This window comes from Triticum urartu, chromosome 1A, assembly GCF_056163025.1.
Source record: "Triticum urartu cultivar PI428250 chromosome 1A, HENAU_Tu73, whole genome shotgun sequence".
Classification (NCBI taxonomy): domain Eukaryota; kingdom Viridiplantae; phylum Streptophyta; class Magnoliopsida; order Poales; family Poaceae; genus Triticum; species Triticum urartu.
In genome coordinates this window covers 262,084,571-262,104,001 of record NC_141873.1, presented here as the reverse complement: position 1 = coordinate 262,104,001, position 19,431 = coordinate 262,084,571, and the positions used below count along the sequence as shown (strand labels likewise).

The 19,431-nt window shown below is 51.6% G+C and overlaps 1 protein-coding gene across 3 annotated transcripts; it reads right to left on the bottom strand.

The window, feature by feature from the left end:
* Positions 1-905: 905 nt before the first annotated feature.
* On the bottom strand, positions 906-6,928 carry LOC147990784 (uncharacterized). Of its 3 annotated transcripts, XM_087518248.1 has the most exons (3): positions 6,656-6,928; positions 5,014-6,535; positions 906-3,746 (listed from the first exon to the last, which is right to left on the bottom strand). In XM_087518248.1, the coding sequence occupies exon 3, from the start codon at positions 3,359-3,361 to the stop codon at positions 1,844-1,846; it is 1,518 nt and encodes a 505-aa protein (XP_087374374.1). In that variant the 5' UTR covers positions 3,362-3,746; positions 5,014-6,535; positions 6,656-6,928; the 3' UTR covers positions 906-1,843. The 3 variants fall into 3 exon arrangements, with proteins under 3 accessions (XP_087374374.1, XP_087374390.1, XP_087374385.1); XM_087518264.1 differs by lacking the exon at positions 5,014-6,535; XM_087518259.1 differs by lacking the exon at positions 6,656-6,928 and having other exon boundaries at positions 5,014-6,649.
* Between the last annotated feature and the right edge of the window lie 12,503 nt (positions 6,929-19,431).

The following is a 19,431-nucleotide window of genomic DNA, read 5'->3' as shown; positions in this document are numbered from 1 at the left end:
CTGTATTTATACTTTTGCCCGAAAGTATATGATGCCTCCTGTGCGGCCGTTTATGTATATATGTATATAACCTGAAAGATTGCAGTCATCGGCTTCAGCCCCCACGCATATAATGCGGGGGTGTTCGCAGAAGACGCGTGTTCACACTTAATCCAACGTCTTGGTCCTATTAAGGAGGTGATAGCGCAGCGAACTAGGCAACCAGACTATAATGCTTTAACACTTTCACTTAGCCAGAGGAGTTTGACAGTGGGGCTACTATATAGCCCCTGGTGGCTCCGCACTTACCCGAATTCGGGGTGCGTACATGCCTGGCCGGGAAACGGTCCTTCGTTAAGGCGGAGGAATTCTAAGATTCCGATAGGTCATCGAGTGGTTGACCATTCTCACGCTATATCATGACAGTCAGTTTTCGGCTTTCTCTACTAAGGTGCTCGTCCGGATGAACCAGGGCACAATCGCAGTAGTTCTCCTGGTGCCGCCTTAGCCGATAGAGCGGAACGTAAGGCATCAAAACACAGGAGCCGGGTAAACCCAACATTTGACCAAAGACTTGATTCGGAGCTGATGCATATAAGGCCAAACTCGCGACGCCGAACACTCCCTAAGGTATTCGGTCTTTATGGTGTATAGCGGGCTAAACAGTGCCCTTTGTAAGAAGCCCCTTGGTGTCCAGGTATGTGCATTATTCTGACGTGACCACATGCCAAGACGTCAGCATCCTTCTCAATTGTACTGAGAATCCGAGGGATGTGTATCAACAAGAGACAGTAAAAAGGTTGACGCAGGGTCTTAATCTAAAAAGAATCCTTGGAACGGGTCCCTGCTGCACGTCTGCGCCTGTGTCTCCGTTGTGCCGTATCCTGGATGGGTGTAGCACGATGGTCATCTGTAAAAGAGAGGAACTTAGGTGAAAAGTTGTCATGCAAAAAGGTAGGTTTAAAGAAACCATGTACAATTCAAGGTGAGTAAAAATTGCCACTTGTCTGCGCGCGTTGAGCCCCTTGTATTTGTAATAGGGGTGTGGCCATCAAACCTGTATGAATTACGTATAGCTGCGCCAGACTCGTCTAACCGTGTCCGTGGTCTTGACGACCTATCGAATGCTTTAGTTGGTGAGGCCGTTTTAGTGTGCGGCTGCCAAGGCAACCGCACTCTCTTCGGCGCGTAGGGATCGCTCAATATTTCCATTTACTGTAATGATGCCACATGGATCGGGCATCTTAAGTGTGAGGGAAGCGTAATGCGGTATTGCATTAAAGCGAGCGAAAGCTTCGCGTCCAAGTAGTGCTTGATAGCCACTTTGGAATGGAGCAATGTGGAAGGTTAAATTTTTGCTATGGAAGTTATCGGGGAAGCCGAATATAACCTCTAGTAGCAGGGAGCCCATGCAATGAGCCCCTGGGCCTGGCGTTACTCCTTTAAAGGTAGTATTGCTGTGGCAAATTTTCGTTGGGTCTATCCCCATTTTGTGGACTGTGTCCTGATATATCAGGTTTAGACTGCTGCCACCGTCCATCAGGACTCGTGTGAAGTGGTATCCGTCAATTATTGGATCTAATACCAAGGCAGCCCATCCTGCGCGCTGGATACTTGCCGAGTAATCCTGATGGTCGAAGGTGATCGGTTGAGACGGCCAGTGGCAGAACTCTGCGGTGATAGGCCCTTGGGCATATTTATCTGGGAGTGCCGCTTTGTTTCTCCCCTTTATCACGTGTAACACGTTTACTGTTTTGACTTCTGGTGGAAATTTCTTCTGTTCCCCAGTGCTTTGCTTGCGAGGCTCATCCTCGTCTTCGCTTGGTGTATCCTGCCCCTTATGTTCGGCGTTGAGCTTGCCGGACTACTTGAAGACCCAACATTCTCTGTGGGTATGATTTGCAGGTTTATCGGGGGTGCTATGGATCTGACATATTTGGTTCAGAATTTTGTTTAGGCTGGACAGTTCATCTCTGGCGCCTTTAGAGGGAGGCTTTTGCTGACCTGGCCGAGAGCTTCTGAATCCGGCGTTTACCGCCGTGCTCTTCGGGTTGTCTTCTTTATTCCGGCGCTTATTATTTTTGCTGCGTCGTGATTTCCCGTTTCCATCTCTAACTTCGGATGTACTTGAGTCGCTGGTGCTGCATCGGGCTAGCCAGCTATCCTCGCCCGCGCAAAAGCGGGTCATGAGGCTTGTTAATGCTGCCATTGTTCTCGGCTTTTCTTGGCCGAGGTGTCTGGCAAGCCATTCGTCTCGGATGCTGTGCTTAAAAGCTGCCAAGGCTTCGGCGTCCGGACAGTCGACTATTTGGTTCTTTTTAGTAAGAAACCTGTTCCAAAGCTTTCGAGCTGACTCTCCGGGATGTTGAGTTATATGACTCAAATCGTCCGCATCCGGAGGTCGGACATAAGTCCCTTGAAAATTTGCCCGAAAAGCGTATTCGAGCTCTTCCCAGCTTCCAATGGAGCTTTCGGGGAGGCTTTTAAGCCAGTGCCGAGCTGGCCCTTTGAGCTTGAGGGATAAGTACTTGATGGCGTGGAGATCATCTCCTTGAGCCATATGGATATGGAGGATATAGTCCTCAATCCAGACCCCAGGGTCTGTTGTTCCATCATATGCCTCTATGTTTACGGGTTTGAATCCCTCTGGAAATTCATGGTCCAGCACCTCATCGGTGAAACATAGGGGGTGTGCGGCACCCCTGAATCTGGGTGTACCGTGGTGTTCAGATGTTTGTTGTGTTGCATTGTATGCTGGAGCACGCTTGCGTGGTCCATAGATGGATCTGGTTGCGCCGTCCTTTTGATGCGAGCCCTTGCGTGGATCGCGTATTGGCTTATGTGCGGCATTGTTTGCTGCTATATGTTGGCCGTGAGGTCGTCTATCCGGCCAGATGGCCGTTTTAATTTTTGGTTGCGGGGGATCTAAGGCCTCCTCATCGAATTCAGGTAGCAACTTCCGCTTCAGGTAGCTCTTGGTGTGGCGATTACCACCGTACTTTGCTGCTGTGTTGACTACTTTACTCCATCTGATTCTGAGTGTGTCTTGCGCAGCCTTGAGCCTTTGCTTCTGCTTTTTTAGACTCCTCGCGGTGGCGATAAGCCTTTGATGGGCATTCTGTTGCTCCGGGTGTCTGTCTGATGTGATGTCATCCGGATTATTATCTTTGACAGAGTCGGGTTGTTCGGTTTGATTCCCCGTGTTGCCGTGGTCCGACGATGGTTCACCCTGCTCTAACGCTGGGTCTATATGATTGTTGTTTCTGCTGAGGCGGGGTTTGGAGCAGCACTTACGCTGCCTCTTTGACCGCTTCTCGAGGGGACAACCCTTCGTTGCATTCTTCCGTTCCTCGTCGTCGTTTTCTTTTGGTGTGTCCACCATGTATATGTAACGCCCTCGATGCGGCTATATCTCCCACGTGTCAAACCACGACTTAGAGGCATAACCGCATTGAAAGCAATGTCGCAATTGAGGTAATCTTCACACAACCCATGTAATACATAAGGGAAAGAGATACATAGTTGGCTTACAATCGCCACTTCACACAATTACATGAATAAAGCATTACAACATCCAAATACAATCAAGGTCCGACTACGGAACCAAAATACAAGAAGAACCCCAAATGCGACAAAGGTCCCCGATCGACCCCAACTGGGCTCCACTACTGATCAACTAGAACGAAACAACACAAAGGACAAGATCTTCATCGAGCTCCTCCTGAGCTTGGTTGCGTCATCTGCACGGACTCATCGGCACCTGCAAGCTGGTTTTGGAAGTATCTGTGAGTCACGGAGGACTCAGCAATCTCGCGCCCTCGCGATCAAGACTATTTAAGCTTATGGGTAAGGTAAAGGTATGAGGTGGAGCTGCAGCAAGCGACTAGCATATATGGTGGCTAACATACGCAAAAGAGAGCGAGAAGAGAAGGCAAAGCACGGTCGATAAACTATGATCAAGAAGTGATCCTAAAACAACCTACGTCAAGCATAACTCCAACACCGTGTTCACTTCCTGGACTCCGCCGGAAAGAGACCATCACGATAACACACGCTGTTGATTCATTTTAATTAAATTAAGGTTCAAGTTATCTACAACCGAACATTAACAAATTCCCATCTGCCCATAACCGCGGGCACGGCTTTCGAAAGTTCAAATCCCTGCAGGGGTGTCCCAACTTAACCCATCACAAGCTCTCATGGTCAACGAAGGAATAGACCTCCTCCCGAGACGTTCCGATCAGACTCGGTATCCCGGTACAACAAGACATTTCGACAGGGTAAAACTAAACCAGCAACACCGCCCGAATGTGCCGACAAATCCCGATAGGAGCTGCACATATCTCTTTCTCAGGGCACACCGGATTGTCTAAACTTCCGGTAGGCCAGCCCAGAGTTGCCCCTGGTGGCCACCGGCGGCTGACAAGTTGGACCAACACTCAGAGGAGCACTGGCCCGAGGGGGGTAAATAATGATGACCCTCAGGAGCGCGACTCCCAAGGGAAAGGAAAAGGCTAGGTGGCAAATGGTAAAACCAATGTTGGGCATTGCTGGAGGAGTTTTACCCAAGGCGAACTGTCAAGGGGTTCCCATAATAGCTCAAACGCGTAAGGGACGCAAAATCCAGGAACATAACACCGATATGACGGAAACTAGGGCGGCAAGAATGGAACAAAACACCAGGTATAAGGCCGAGCCTTCCACCCTTTACCAAGTATATAGATGCATTAATTAAATAAGATATATAGTGATATCCCAACTAATAACCATGTTCCAACAAGGAACAACATCTCTATGTTCGAACAAGGAACAAACTTCAATCTTCACCTGGAACTAACACGCTATAAGAGAGGCTGAGCAAAGCAGTAACATAGCCAAACAACGGTTTGCTAGGACATGGTGGGTTAGAGGCTTGGTTCAACAATATGGGAGGCATGATAAGCAAGTGGTAGGTATCGCAGCATAGGCATAGCAAAAGAGCGAGCAACTAAGCAAGCAAAGATAGAAGTGATTTCGAAGGTATAATCATCTTGCCTGAGATCCCGCAAGGAAGAAGAACGAGTCCATGAAGAAGACAAACAGACGTAGTCAAACGAGTCCTCACAAACGCGACGTTATCGGAACCAACCCGAAGAAGCAACACCGGAAAGAAGCAAACAACATAGTAAACAACCATCACATAATCATGGCATGATGCACAACCAAGTATGATGCATGTCCGGTTTAAATATGCATGGCATGGCAAAGTGCACAAACAACACTACAAGTTAAGTGGAGCTCAATATGCAACTCCGTTGCATATTGACGAAACACCACGTGACTTATTTAGTTCGATATGTACCCAACAATATTAAATGTTGTTAAACATGACAAGAGGGTGAAGCAAATGAAAACTACCTATCTAGGCAAGTTTAAATGAGGCCGGAACGACAAAGAACAAGTCCGAAAACTCCTCATGTGCATATTTTGGTTATGATACTATTCTGCCCTAAACCATATTTTATAGTTGTTAAACATGCAAAGTGATGCCACCATGTTAAACTAGGCAAAATTCTACCCCATTTACATATAAGGTTTATTGAATTCAGAGTTGCGGTTATTTAGTTATGAATTAAGGCATTTTAACATGGCATAGGAGCAAATTTAACCAAACATCATTTTAAACATTTTAAACATGGATGAAAGTGACATATTATGAAACTAGACAAAATTCTAAGCAACTTTCATGTTAAGTTTGTTTGAATCCGATGCACGGTTATTTAGGTGTGAGCATTTTTAAAATGATGGCATATTCTGTAATTATGCATGTGAAGGAAAATTAGTAAATTCACAGAACTAAAAAAAACATCTATGGGCCAAATCTGGCGCAAGTTGGGCCAGCTGAGAAAAAAAATAAAAAATAAAAAAATAAAAAAGAGGCGCTGCTGGGGGGGCGTCTCACCATGGGCCAAGGGAGCTAGGCCTTGCTGGATTTCGGATGGGCCTTGAGCGCTGGAAGGCCTGCAGGCGATGCGGCAGCCCACACGGAAGGGCGACGCGTCACAGCCTGGGCGAGCGCTCTGCTCGACTGAACGAAGCAGACAACAGCGGGGGCACGAGGTTCAGAGTAGCAGCATCGCTGGAGACGAGCCCTGGGATGCTGGCGAGGCGGCCGTCCGGGCGGGAAGACGAGCGCGGGGCAGAGCGCTGCAACGGGGTACTCGTCTCCCGTGCGGCTCGGGCGTGACGGGGTCAGGCGGTCGAGGAAGCAGGGGCGCGTCCGAGTGGCCTGAAGGTCGAGGAAGCAGTTTGGTTCGGGCATCCATGGCGGTAGGTGCAGGCGCAGGAGGAGTTCATGTCGGAGGCGGCCATGGCGTTCGGGGATGGAACTCGTTTCGTTGTGCGGCGGCGCCGATGGTCACCGCCGAGGTCGAGGCGGGGCACGCTCAGGCGGACGGGCGTCGGGGCTCCGCTCGTTGCGGCCTGGATCCGGGCGCTGCTGACTCGGGAAGGAGGAGCTCGGACTCCTGGCTTGCGGACGACGACGGGAGGCGGCATGGTAGCAGATCAACGGCGACTGGTCTCAAAGAAGCGGGGCGATGGCCATGGTGTCGGGACAGAGAGAGAGATGAGACTTTGAGAGAGAGAGAGAAAAAAAAAAGAAACAGGGGAAGGAGGAGAAATAAAAGGGGCACACCGGAGGGCCCCTGGTCGCTGGCGGCTTGAGAAGCTCGAGATCGAGCCTCCTTCTCGATCTGGAGGTGGGCACTCGACTGGCTGCATGCCCGAGCGCGAGGGGAGCAGGGAAGCTGCGGAGCTGATTTGTTGGGTGGATCGAGGGAGGCCTCGGATGCTGGTTGGTTGGGAGAGAGGATCGGGAGGGATCCCAAGGATGAAGGAGGCTGGTCGGGTGGCTCGGGCGGGGGAGATCCCGACGGGGATTTGAGCGTGGCGGCGGCGGTGGGGATGGGTGGATGAGAAAAGAGGGCCTAAAATTTAGGGTTAGGGGGCTATATATAGCATGTAGGAAATAGGTTAGGGATCTGTATCGTCGGATCGGGATCGGACGATCGAGAATAACAGGTTAGGGGAGTCCAAAAAGAAAAATGGAGATAATTAGGGGATGTTTGGGGATGATCCGGATCCAATGGTGACGACTGTCCGGGTCGGGTTCGGGTAAGTTTTGGACGCGCGAGAGGGGGGCTGCGGGCTGACGAGAGAGATTAGGTTGGACCTGGTGGTAGGTAGTGAGTTGTGTAGACGGTCTCGAGCTGAGAGAAGAGAAGAGAGGGAGGCCCGGCGACTGTTTCCGGAGACCGAAAACGTCCGACGTTAGACCGACTATAATGTTGCTATAGTTATCCGCTGGGCTATCAAACAAACTCCGAATGCGATGAAACTTGGCAGGCGGCCTACCTACAACATAACAACACCACATGCCAACTTTCAACCCATTCCGATAACATTTTCTGGCCACTTATAAAATAATATTTCGGACATGCCGCGGGCGTGTGCAAGTGTGTCTGGGCTCAGAACGGACAACGGACGAAACTGGGAGAACCCGGGCTAATGCAAATTTTGAAAACATGATGATGCAATGCACATGATGACATGGCAAGATGCAACACGCAAGCAAATGACCTGGCAATGACAGCGAATAACTGAAAGACACCTGGCACAATGGTCTCGGGGCGTCACAGTATACGTCATGTGATGAAGTGGGCGTCTGGTGCCCTGTGGGTAGTGGTTCCTATTCGTCTCTTGCATCGTCGTCCATACCGTCGATGTCTTCGGAGTCGAAGTCGAGCATGTCGGTTAAATCGTCGACAATGGCTACTAAGTGGGTGGTGGGTGGGCGACGAATTTCTTCATCATCCGTATCCCAGTCCTGCCGGACATGGTTCGGTCAGGACTCTCCTGACAAAGAGAAAGACCTTAGTGAATTCAGTATGTCACCGAAGGGCGAGTGTTGAAAAATATCCGCACAGGTAAACTCCATGATCGGCGCCCTATCGGATTTGATAGGAACGGGCGCAGGCGGTTCAGAGTCCGTGGCCGGAGAAGGATCCGACAATTTGACAACACGGCTCTTATGAGGGGTAAGGTCGATATTTGGCTCGATCGCCGCTGAGGGTACGGCCTCCGTGGCGGGGTCTATCCACCCGTTCATGGATGGCGCGATTGGCTCCGAACTGAGGGTCGGAGCAGTTGCCGGTGCGATCTCCTGAACACTGTCTGGTGGTAGAGCTAAATCATACTCATCGCGACCGTGCGGCGCACAAGGCAGGGGCTCGAATCCGTCGAAGATCAAGTCTCCACGGATATCGGTCGTGTAATTTAAGCTTCCAAACCTGACCTGGTGGCCAGGGGCGTAACTTTTGATCTGTTCCAGATGGCCAAGCGAGTTGGCCCGCAGTGCGAAGCTGCCGAACTCAAAGATCTGTCCGGGGAGAAAAGTCTCACCATGGACTGCATCGCTATCGATGATAGTAGGAGCCATCAAGCCTAACGACGACGACACAGAGGAACTCTCAATGAAAGCACCAATGTCGGTGTCAAAACCGGCGGATCTCGGGTAGGGGGTCCCAAACTGTGCGTCTAAGGCGGATGGTAACAGGAGGCAGGGGACACGATGTTTTACCCAGGTTCGGGCCCTCTTGATGGAGGTAAAACCCTACGTCCTGCTTGATTTATTCTTGATGATATGAGTATTACAAGAGTTGATCTACCACGAGATCGGAGAGGCTAAACCCTAGAAGCTAGCCTATGGTATGATTGTTGTTGTCCTACAGACTAAAACCCTCCGGTTTATATAGACACCGGAGGGGGCTAGGGTTACACAAGGTCGGTTACAAAGGAGGAGATATCCATATCCGTACTGCCTAGCTTGCCTTCCACGCCAAGTAGAGTTCCATCCGGACACGAGACGAAGTCTTCAATCTTGTATCTTCATAGTCCAACAGTCCGGCCAAAGGATATAGTCCGGCTGTCCAGAGATTCCCTAATCCAGGACTCCCTCACTGCCCCTGCTGTCACTGGGAAAGGACACCGCAAGATTGAACCCAAAGCTAAGCACTTCTCCCATTGCAAGAAAGATCAATCTAGTAGGCCAAACCAAACTGATAATTCTAAGAGACTTGCAAAGATAACCAATTATACATAAAAGAATTCAGAGAAGATTCAAATATTGTTATTAGATAATCTTGATCATAAACCCATAATTTATCGGATCTCGACAAACACACCGCAAACGAAGATTACATCGAATAGATCTTCAAGAGAATCAAGGAGAACTTTGTATTGAGATCCAAAGAGAGAGAAGAAGCCATCTAGCTAATAACTATGGACCCGAAGGTCTGAGGTAAACTACTCACACATCATCGGAGAGGCTATGGTGTTGATGTACTCCGTGATCAATGCCCCCTCCGGCAGGACGCCGGAAAAGGCCCCAAGATGGGATCTCACGGGTACAGAAGGTTGCGGCCGTGGAATTAGGTTTTCGTGGGCGCTTCTGATGGTTTGGGGATACATAGGTATATATAGGAGGAAGAAGTAGGTCGGCGGAGCCACGAGGGGCCCACAAGGGTGGAGGGTGCGCCCTGGGGGGTAGGCGCACCCCCTACCTCGTGGCCTCCTCGATGATTTCTTGACGTCCACTCCAAGTCCTCTGGATCACGTTTGTTCCAAAAATCACGTTTCCGAAGGTTTCATTCCGTTTGGACTCCGTTTAATATTCTTTTTCTGCAAAACATTGAAATAGGCAAAAAACAGCAATTTGGGCTGGGCCTCCGGTTAATAGGTTAGTCCCAAAAATAATATGAAAGTGTATAATAAAGCCCATTAAACATCCAAAACAGAATATATAATAGCATGGAACAATCAAAAATTATAGATACGTTGGAGACGTATCAAGCATAGATTCATCCTACTGTATTCGAACCTCTCTTTGGTTTATAAGCTCTTTTACTAGCCATAGATTCATCAAAATAAGCACACAACACACAAAAAACAGAATCTGTCAAAAACAGAATAGTCTGTAGTAATTAGATTCGTTCGAAAACTTCTGGAACTCCAAAAATCCTAAAAAACTAGGACAATCAGGAAAATTTACGTACTGATCTACTGCAAAAAGAATCGGTAATTTATCACGCTCTGGTGAGTTTAAACAATTATATTCGTGAGCGAAAAGTTTCTGTCTTTTTCAGCAAGATCAATTAACTATCATCCAAGAAGATCCTATTGGTTTAACTTGGCACAAACACTAATTGAAACACAAAAACAATTCTAACCAGAGGCTAGATCAAAGATTTATTCCTAAACAGAACCAAAAAGCAAAAAAAAATTGGGTTACCTCCCAACAAGCGCTATCGTTTAACGCCCCTAGCTAGGCATTAAAATAAGGATAGATCTAGGTATTGCCATCTTTGGTAGGCAATCCATAAGTGGCTCTCATAATAGATTCATATGGTAATTTAATTTTCTTTCTAGGGAAGTGTTCCATGCCTTTTCTTAACGGAAATTGGAATCTAATATTCTCTTCCTTCATATCAATGATTGCACCAATCGTTCTAAGGAAAGGTCTACCAAGAATAGTAGGACATGAAGGATTGCAATCTATATCAAGAACAATGAAATCTACGGGCACATAATTCCTATTGGCAACAATAATAACATCATTAATTCTTCCCATAGGTTTCTTGATAGTGGAATCCGCAAGATGCAAGTTTAAAGAGCAGTCATCAAATTCACGGAAACCTAACAAATCACACAAAGTTTTTGGAATCATGGAAACACTAGCACCCAAATTACACAAAGCATAGCATTCATGATCTTTAATTTTAATAGTAGGTTCCCACTCGTCATAAAGTTTTCTAGGGATAGAAAATTCCAACTCAAGTTTATCTTCATAAGATTGCATTAAAGCATCAATGATATGTTTAGCAAAAGCTTTATTTTGACTATAAGCACGGGGAGAATTTAGCACGGATTGCAACAAGGAAATACAATCTATCAAAGAGCAATTATCATAATTAAATTCCTTGAAATCCAAGATAGTGGGTTCATTGATATCTAAAGTTTTGACCTCTTCAATCCCACTTGCATCAAGATCTAAAAACTCCAAAGTTTTGGGACGCCTTCTAACTAAAGTTGACTCATCTCCAGTCCCATCATTATCAAGATTCATATTGCAAAACAAAGATTTAATTGGGGTCACATCAATAACTTTTAGATCTTCATCTTTATTCTCATAAAAATTAGAAGAACACGCTTTTACAAAGCAATCTTTCTTAGCACGCGTCCTAGCGGTTCTTTCTTTGCACTCATAAATAGAAATTCTCATAGCTTTGAGAGACTCATTGATATCATGCTTAGGTGGAATAGATCTAAGTTTCAAAGAATCAACATCAAGAGAAATTATATCCACGTTCCTAGCCAATTCGTCAACTTTAAGCAATTTTTCTTCGAACAAAGCATTGAAATTATTTTGAGAAATCATAAATTCTTTAACACTAGTCTAAAATTCAAAGGGCATCTTATTAAAACTTCCATAAGATTTGTTGTAGGAATTACCAAAATTATTAGAGAAATTACTAGGATACGGCCTAGGGTTAAAGTTTCCTCTATAGGCGTTGTTACCAAAATTATTCCTACCAACAAAATTCACATCCATATATTCATTATTATTCTCTATCAAAGTAGACAAAGGTATATCATTAGGATCAGAAGCAACACTCCTATTAGCAAATAATTTCATAAGTTCATCCATCTTTCCACTCAAAACATTAATTTCTTCTATCACATGCACCTTTTTACTAGTAGATCTTTCAGTGTGCCATTGAGAATAATTGACCATAATATTATCTAGGAGTTTAGTAGCTTATCCTAAAGTGATTTCCATAAAAGTGCCTCCCGCGGCCGAATCTAAAAGATTTCTAGAAGCAAAATTCAATCCGTCATAAATTTTTTGAATGATCATCCATAAATTCAAACCATGAGTAGGGCAATTACGTATCATTAATTTCATTCTCTCCCAAGCTTGTGCAACATGTTCATGATCAAGTTGCTTAAAAATCGTAATATCGTTTCTAAGAGAGATGATCTTAGCGGGAGGAAAATACTTAGAGATAAAAGCATCTTTGCACTTATTCCAAGAATCAATACTATTTTTAGGCAAAGACAAAAACCAAGTTTTAGCACGATCTCTAAGCAAAAATGGAAATAGTTTCAACTTAACAATATCATTATCCACATCTTTCTTCTTTTGCATATCACACAAATCAACAAAGCTATTTAGATGGGTAGCGACATCTTCACTAGGAAGGACGGCGAATTGATCTTTCATGACAAGATTCAGCAAAGCAGCATTAATTTCACAAGATTCAGCATCGGTAAGAGGAGCAATCGAAGTGCTAAGAAAATCATTGTTGTTGGTATTGGCAAAGTCACACAATTTAGTGTCATCTTGAGCCATCGTGACAAGCAAGCAATCCAACACACGAGCAAACAAGAAGTGAGCGAAAAAGAGGCGAAGGAAAAAGAGAGGGCGAATAAAACGGAGAGGGTGAAGTGGGGGAGAGGAAAACGAGAGGCAAATGGAAAATAATGTAATGCGGGGGATAAGAGTTTGTGATGGGTACTTGGTATGTCTTGACTTGTGTAGACTTGGCAACGACGCCAGCAATGGCTCATTGTTGGGAGTCAAATCTTGACTTGACTTGGCGCACACCTCCCCGACAACGGCGCCAGAAATCCTTCTTGCTACCTCTTGAGCACTGCGTTGGTTTTCCCTTGAAGAGGAAAGGGTGATGCAGTAAAGTAGCGTAAGTATTTCCCTAAATTTTTGAGAACCAAGGTATCAATCCAGTAGGAGGTCACGCTCAAGTCCCTTGTACCTACACAAACAAATAAGAACCTCGCAACCAACGCGATAAAGGGGTTGTCAATCCCTTCACAGTCACTTACGAGAGTGAGATCTGATAGAGATGATAAGATAATATTTTTGGTATTTTTATGATAAAGAGTAAAAGTAAAGAAAGCAAAGTAAACAGTAATGGAAATAACGGGAGATTAATATGATGGAAAATAGACCCGGGGGCCATAGGTTTCACTAGTGGCTTTTCTCAAGAGCATAAGTATTACGGTGGGTGAACGAATTACCGTCGAGCAATTGATAGAATTGAGCATAGTTATGAGAATATCTAGGTATGATCATGTATATAGGCATCACGTCCATGACAAGTAGACCAACTCCTGCATGCATCTACTACTATTACTCCACATATTGACCGCTATCCAGCATGCATCTAGAGTATTAAGTTCATAAGAATGGAGTAACGCTTTAAGCAAGATGATATGATGTAGAGGGATAAACTCATGGAGTATGATATAAACCCCATCTTTTTATCCTTGATGGCAACAATACATTACATGTCTTGCTGCCCCTGCGGTCATTGGGAAAGGACACTACAAGATTGAACCCAAAGCTAAGCACTTCTCCCATTGCAAGAAAGATCAATCTAGTAGGCCAAACCAAACTGATAATTCGAAGAGACTGTCGGCGTTCTGGGAACGGGGATCCCCAGACTTGCCTGCCTGCGGCCTGCGGCGTGGCTCAAAGGGGGGCCCAGCGCGGCCCATCTTCACCAACACAAACCCAAGACCCTCGCGAGGGGCCAAGCCTCGCGGGGCGGACGACGCGGAGCTTCCTCAGGCACGGCCTCATCAGGCTAGCTCACGAGGAGGCGGAGAGATCAAGGCGGGGTACCTCGCGAGGCGCCCGTGACGCAAGCCATGATGACCAAGGGCGCCAGGCGGGTGCCAGCCGCGTAGTGTCCTCCTTTCCTCTTTGGTGCAAAGGGGGCAAGCGCAGCCGCGGAGTACCGAGGCATCAGGCAAAGGTTGCCATTTCGGTGCAACGAGACCAAGACCAGGAGGACTATGAGACAGAGGTCACTGTGGAGCCCAAGACAGCGTCATCACCAGAGCTTTGCGCAGGCGAAGACTACTTTTGTCAGGGTAGCTAGTACTAGCTGTCCCCCTTCAAATTAGCCCGCCATTGTTGGCTCCCTTCCCGCTCGATATTTGGGAAGAGGACCAGGGCCCCTATAAATAGGATCAGCCACCTGCTAGACAGGGGGGGACGAAGACAGACGAACAGAGAGAGAGGGAGAGAGAGAGAGGGAGAGAGAGAGAGAGAGAGGTGACTGAGCTCCTCCCAGCAGTTCATCGCCCTAGCCAAGAACAGGCCCTCGCGAGGCTGTTCTTCCTTGTATTGTTCATCATCATCAGCCCAAGAGGCAATCCACCACACCACACACTGGAGTAGGGTATTACACCACAACGGTGGCCCGAACCAGTATAAACCCTGCGTCTCTTGTGTTATTCTTGCCTTAGTTTAGATCCTAGCAAGGCGGAGGGGTGCAGGCAGGTAGGAGACGAAAGCTCCGCGCGCACCCCAGTGTTCGAACCTCAAGGGTCTGCCGGAACCCGAAATCCGACATTTGGCGCGCCAGGTAGGGGTGCGCCGGAATCCACCTTCTACCGCTTCGCGCCCCGTCACGTCATCATCACCATGTCCGGCGACCGGGCGGGCAACCCAGATCCGCGGGCGGCGTGGCCCGCCTGCGCAGAGCCGCTTGCCTCGGGCGACCCCGTGCCCCAGGCAGCTCGCGGTCCGCAGGGCGCTGCGGGCCGCGGGCGACGCGGATAGGCTCCGACAGCTCTCACACCGCGGCAGGCGCGGTCGGCAGCAAGGGCCTCCAATCACGCCGCGACCACGACGCCGTACACCCGCAGGGAGCAGGCGAACTCGAGGGCCGCGCTCACAGTGGCCCGAGAGTTGCTGCAGTGCAGGCTGCTAGAGGGCGGCCACGACGTGCTGCTGGAGCGAGTGGCAGAGCTCCTGGGCTTCGCCGCCTCGGGGGCTCACCCCTTCTCCACCCAGCTCCCATCCCAAGCCCAGGGCGGCCCACGCGGGGGCTCCGCGCGTGCCCGCGGGCTCCAAGGCTACTCCGACGCCAGCGAAGCTGTCAGCGCCGGACCGGCGGCGGCGCTGCCCCCGCTCCCGGTCCGCAAAGAAGAAGGACTCGACGCGACCCGCGGCCCGAATAGGCAGCCGCGCTGCCACCCCACGGTGGGCGCGTCAGGCAGGACCGCGTGGCATGCGGGGCATTACGGCGTGGCATTCGGGATGACGGCGCCGGAGGAATACATGCCCCTCATGATGGACCAAGGACACCCACACAAGAGCGAACAAGGCTCACTCCTCAGCCCAGGCTGGGGGGACGAGGCGCCAGAAGCTGAGCCTTTCCGGGAGCCCCGGGACGGTCCTACTGGCCACGCTGGGGGCAACGATTATCGGGTACCGCTAATTATTCAGGAGCAGGTATACGCTAACCATGGATCGCAGGAGGTGCAGGTCGCCACAGCGAGCAGCTGCCCCGCTCCCACGGTCTCCTGCCCCTCGGGAGGAGGGCGCAGGGGGCTGCAGGAGAGGGGCCGGGATCCGACATCACCACCGCGGCGTTCGGATCAAGGTGTTCTCAGGAGGTAGGCCCTCCGCTGGGGAGGTGCCTCAGAGCCTGCCCCCGGTGGAGGACCCGTGGTCGTCGGGGGAACCGCTGGCGACCGCTCTACCCCATCGGCGGTGTCCTGGTTTCCGGTCGTCGTTGATGGCACTAGAGTGTGGCGCAAGGCGGGGCCCTCATCTGGCGATATGAAGCAAGGCCAGTACCTGTGAAGAAGGCCCAGTGCCTGTGAAGCTCGCCACCCCGTGACACTCTCACATAATAATGAGTTGGACTGTACATGCCCCAGAGTCTCAGGGGTGCCGGCCTCAGGCCCTGGGGCTCCCTCCCACGCCCAGTGGCAGCACTTAGCTCCGCGCTGGTGAGAAGACGTCCAAGACTAGACTAGGTGCCGGACGTGGCCTTTTGTTTGCTTTTGTTGCTCTTCCCTTTGGTTGTTGCTTTCCCCCGCTGGATTCAAGTTGGATTCGAATTTGAGATTTGCGTGTGTTTGGGGAAGGGGTGCTTAGTCTCGTTCGAGCAATTTCTCGCGCTTTGGTTACCGCTTCGCCTCAGCTGCCTCCCCTCGCGAGACCCTCACGAGCCGGGTCAGGCCTAGCTTGCGCGCAGCCCAGACTGCCGCAGACGTGACCTCTCAGGAGGGTGTTTTACTGCAGATCCTACGAACCCAGTCAGGGAACACTCAAGACACCACAGCCTCCCACGGGCTGCCTCAGGGCCAGCACGGGACAAAGGTAAACTAGCTGACCAGCACGTCGCTTGGGCCAGCCACTTGGCGCGGGCGCATGGGCAATGTAGCGTCTACTAATACGATGAACACAAGTTTTACATAAGGGGCTCCCCCTCCAAAATGCTCTCACTGCAATCAGGCCAAAACCTGAGTTCTATTCATGCAGGGTAAGGAATTAGGAGCGATGCACAATCAGTCGGATGAATCCCCCAATGCGTTCTCAGGAGCACCACCTGAGCCGTTGCTGGCGTCGCTGAACCCGCCATCGCTGTCCGCATCGCCGCCAGCGGCACCAGGGCCGTTCACCATGCCGCCCTCGACGGCCGCCACGATCACGCCGTCGTTGTACGAAGCGAAGGCCCTGATAAGAGCCTCCACATTGTCTTCCACCCAGTGCTCCAGGTCGCCTCGGACGGCCTGGGGGACTGGGGCGATGGCGGCGTCAAAATCAAAGTGGGGATCCATGTTCCGGAGGTGGCTGAAGACGCAAGAAAAGGCGCGCCCAAGCAGGGCGCGGCTCCTCTCCTCCACCAACCTGTCAGCCCTGACCGACCGCGCCTCTAGCTGTGTCACTACGTCAGTGAAGAACTGAAGATTGCCAGCATAGTTGACTGCGTGCGGCTCGCCAACAGCCGCCACGCAGATGTTGCCCAAGGCTGCGTTGGCTCTCTCCCGGAGCGTGGCGAGCATGGGGCCGTGCTCATGCTCCAGGATCCGTCGCTGACATATCTCGTCCGCGTTCTGGCCCGCGACGACCTCGGCCTCCTCCACCCGCTGGCGGAGAAGGAGCACCTCGGCCTGGGAAGCGGTTAAATCACCTTGCGCCACCTCAAGAGCGGCCCAGAAAGCGTCGGCCCGCCGCGTCGCCTCCTCCAGCTTGGCCCTCAAGGCAGCAGTCCTGCCTTCAACTTCGGCCCGGATCAACCCCAGCTTCTCGTCGAACTCGTGCTCGAGGTTCAAACGCGCCATCGCCACTCGACGTCCGACCTCCTCCAGGATGCGGGCTTCTCGTGCGGAAACATCATCCTCCGCTTGCGTCACCAAGCGCTCCCTCGTCTCCAGACGCTCGTACTCACGGGTGCGTTCGGCGGCTTCCAGCGTCAGCGCCTCCTCATGCTTCTGGAGCTCTGCTGAGTCGCCGAAGGCCACCTTCATCGACGCGAGAGCTGCCTCGCGCAGCTCTACCTGCTCCTCCAGTGAGTGGCACCAGGCCAGGAGCTCCCGAGCCCGCTCCTCCGCCGCCGTTCGCCGCCGGTCAGCTTCTCGAGCCTCCTCAGCGGCCCAAGATCGGGCCTCCCGAGAGGCCACCAGCGACGCCTTGACCTCTGCGTCATCAAGATCGCGCTGACGGCGCGCAAGGGCGATGGCGCCCTCTAGCTCGCGCCTCTCTACAGCCAGGCGCAGGCCCTTGGCCTCAAGGCGCACGTCTTCATCGGCAAGCTCCTCTCCAAGCAGGCTTACTGCGTCAGCCGCCCTTCGAAGGAATCCTTGGCGGAGAGCGCGACGCTCCCGAGCATGCTCGAGCACGTCCTCCACACCATCATCTGCCCCAAGCAAGCGCCGGGGGCCGCGAGCCAGCACTCCCCCTCCGGGCTGGGGGCTGGGGGCTGGCACCCTCGCGACGGCCGGGCACGCCGCGTCAGAAGCCCGGCCGGGGGCCAGCCCGTCCCCAGGTGAAGAGCGCAGGAAGCGCCTCAGCCGATCGCAGACCACGACCAGGCGAGAAGCCCACGGCAGGCTGGCTATGCCACGAGAAGGCCCGCGAAGGATCGCGAGGTGCGCGGGGCCGCGATACGCCTCGGGACGGTTCGCCTCGTCAGTCGCCCTCACCACAAGGGCTCCACTGCTTGGAGCGCTTGAGGACGGTGGAGGGGGCGAAGCCAAGAGGGACGGCTCCCCAGCCGTCTCCGCAAGCTCGGCTGGAAGGGGCCTGCGGAGCAAGAGTCGGTAAGAGCAACAGAAGGATTGGAAGTTGGGAAAGGAGAAGGCTTACTCATCAGTGGCGAAGTACTTCCTACGCTTCAGCAGGAGACAAGGGTAATCGTCGCCCAGGGCCTCCCTTCTCTTCCGGAGGGCCTGAAAGTCCACGCCGAAGCGGCCTAAGAGTCGGGCGCAGGGATCAACCTGCAACGACGATGGAGCATCAAGGCGATCCGCGTCAGGGGCGCCTGCCTGGCGTGCGCCGCCAATCGCCTCACCAAGAGAAGCTGCCGGAGCCTCGGTGGCCTTGCTCGAAGGCGCAGAGGGAAGCTGCTTGTCACCCTTAGCCTCGGCGGCACGGGCCCCGATAACTGCTTCCTCACGAGCCTCGCCCGGCGTTGTCACCCCGCCGGGAGCCCCCTCGGCCTCTGGCGCCTCGTGCCTCCCTGCTCCGCCACTTGAGGAGGAGTCGCCTTGGCCGACTGGAAGGACAGTCACCACCACGGGGTTCTCGCGAGGCCCCTGAAGGCCGGCGGGGTGCGGCCCCCACTCATCGAAGATAGGCATCTGCCTCACAAAATCGCCCCCGCTCTGGCAGAGGTACAGCAAGGCCCCTCCCTACTGGATACTGCCAGGGTTGGGGTCCCCCGTCAGGGTCAAGAGCACCGTCCTCAGCACTTCAGGCGTCAGGTCCTCTTCCTGGAGCCTCATACGATCATCGCGCCCGCTGAAGGCCCACATCCGGCGGGAGTGGCGCTGGAGAGGAGCAACGCGGTGTAGCAGGAACTCCTTCACCACCTTGGGTGCTGTCGCGCCAAGCGACCTCAAGAACGCGAAGCGGTGCCAGACGAAGACGAGCCGGGGGCTCTCAAGCGTCTCCTGCCCCCAGCCCGAATTGGGGACAGCAGGCAAAGTTGGCTCCGACAGCAGGGGGCTGGGCACCCTAGCATCCACATACAGCCACCGCTCGCGGAACCCAGCCGCGGGAGGTGGGAGCTTGAAGTCAATCCCAGAGGCCGCCGTCTCAGGCGCGGCAACGAAGCTCACGCACGCCCAACATTGGGTAGGGTCAACAAGGCGCAGCGAGAAGAAGTGGCGCAGCAAGGCGACCGAAGGAAGGATGCCCATCATGGCCTCGCAAACGAAGGCGAAGACCGAAAGGAGAGTGATGGATTCAGGACCCAGATGCATCATGTTGATCTGATAGTGGGAAAGCACGACATTGAAGAAATCGGAAAAGGGAGGAACCAGACTCGCCCACAGGGCGTCGGCAAAGTACGGGACCTCAGTGGCTAT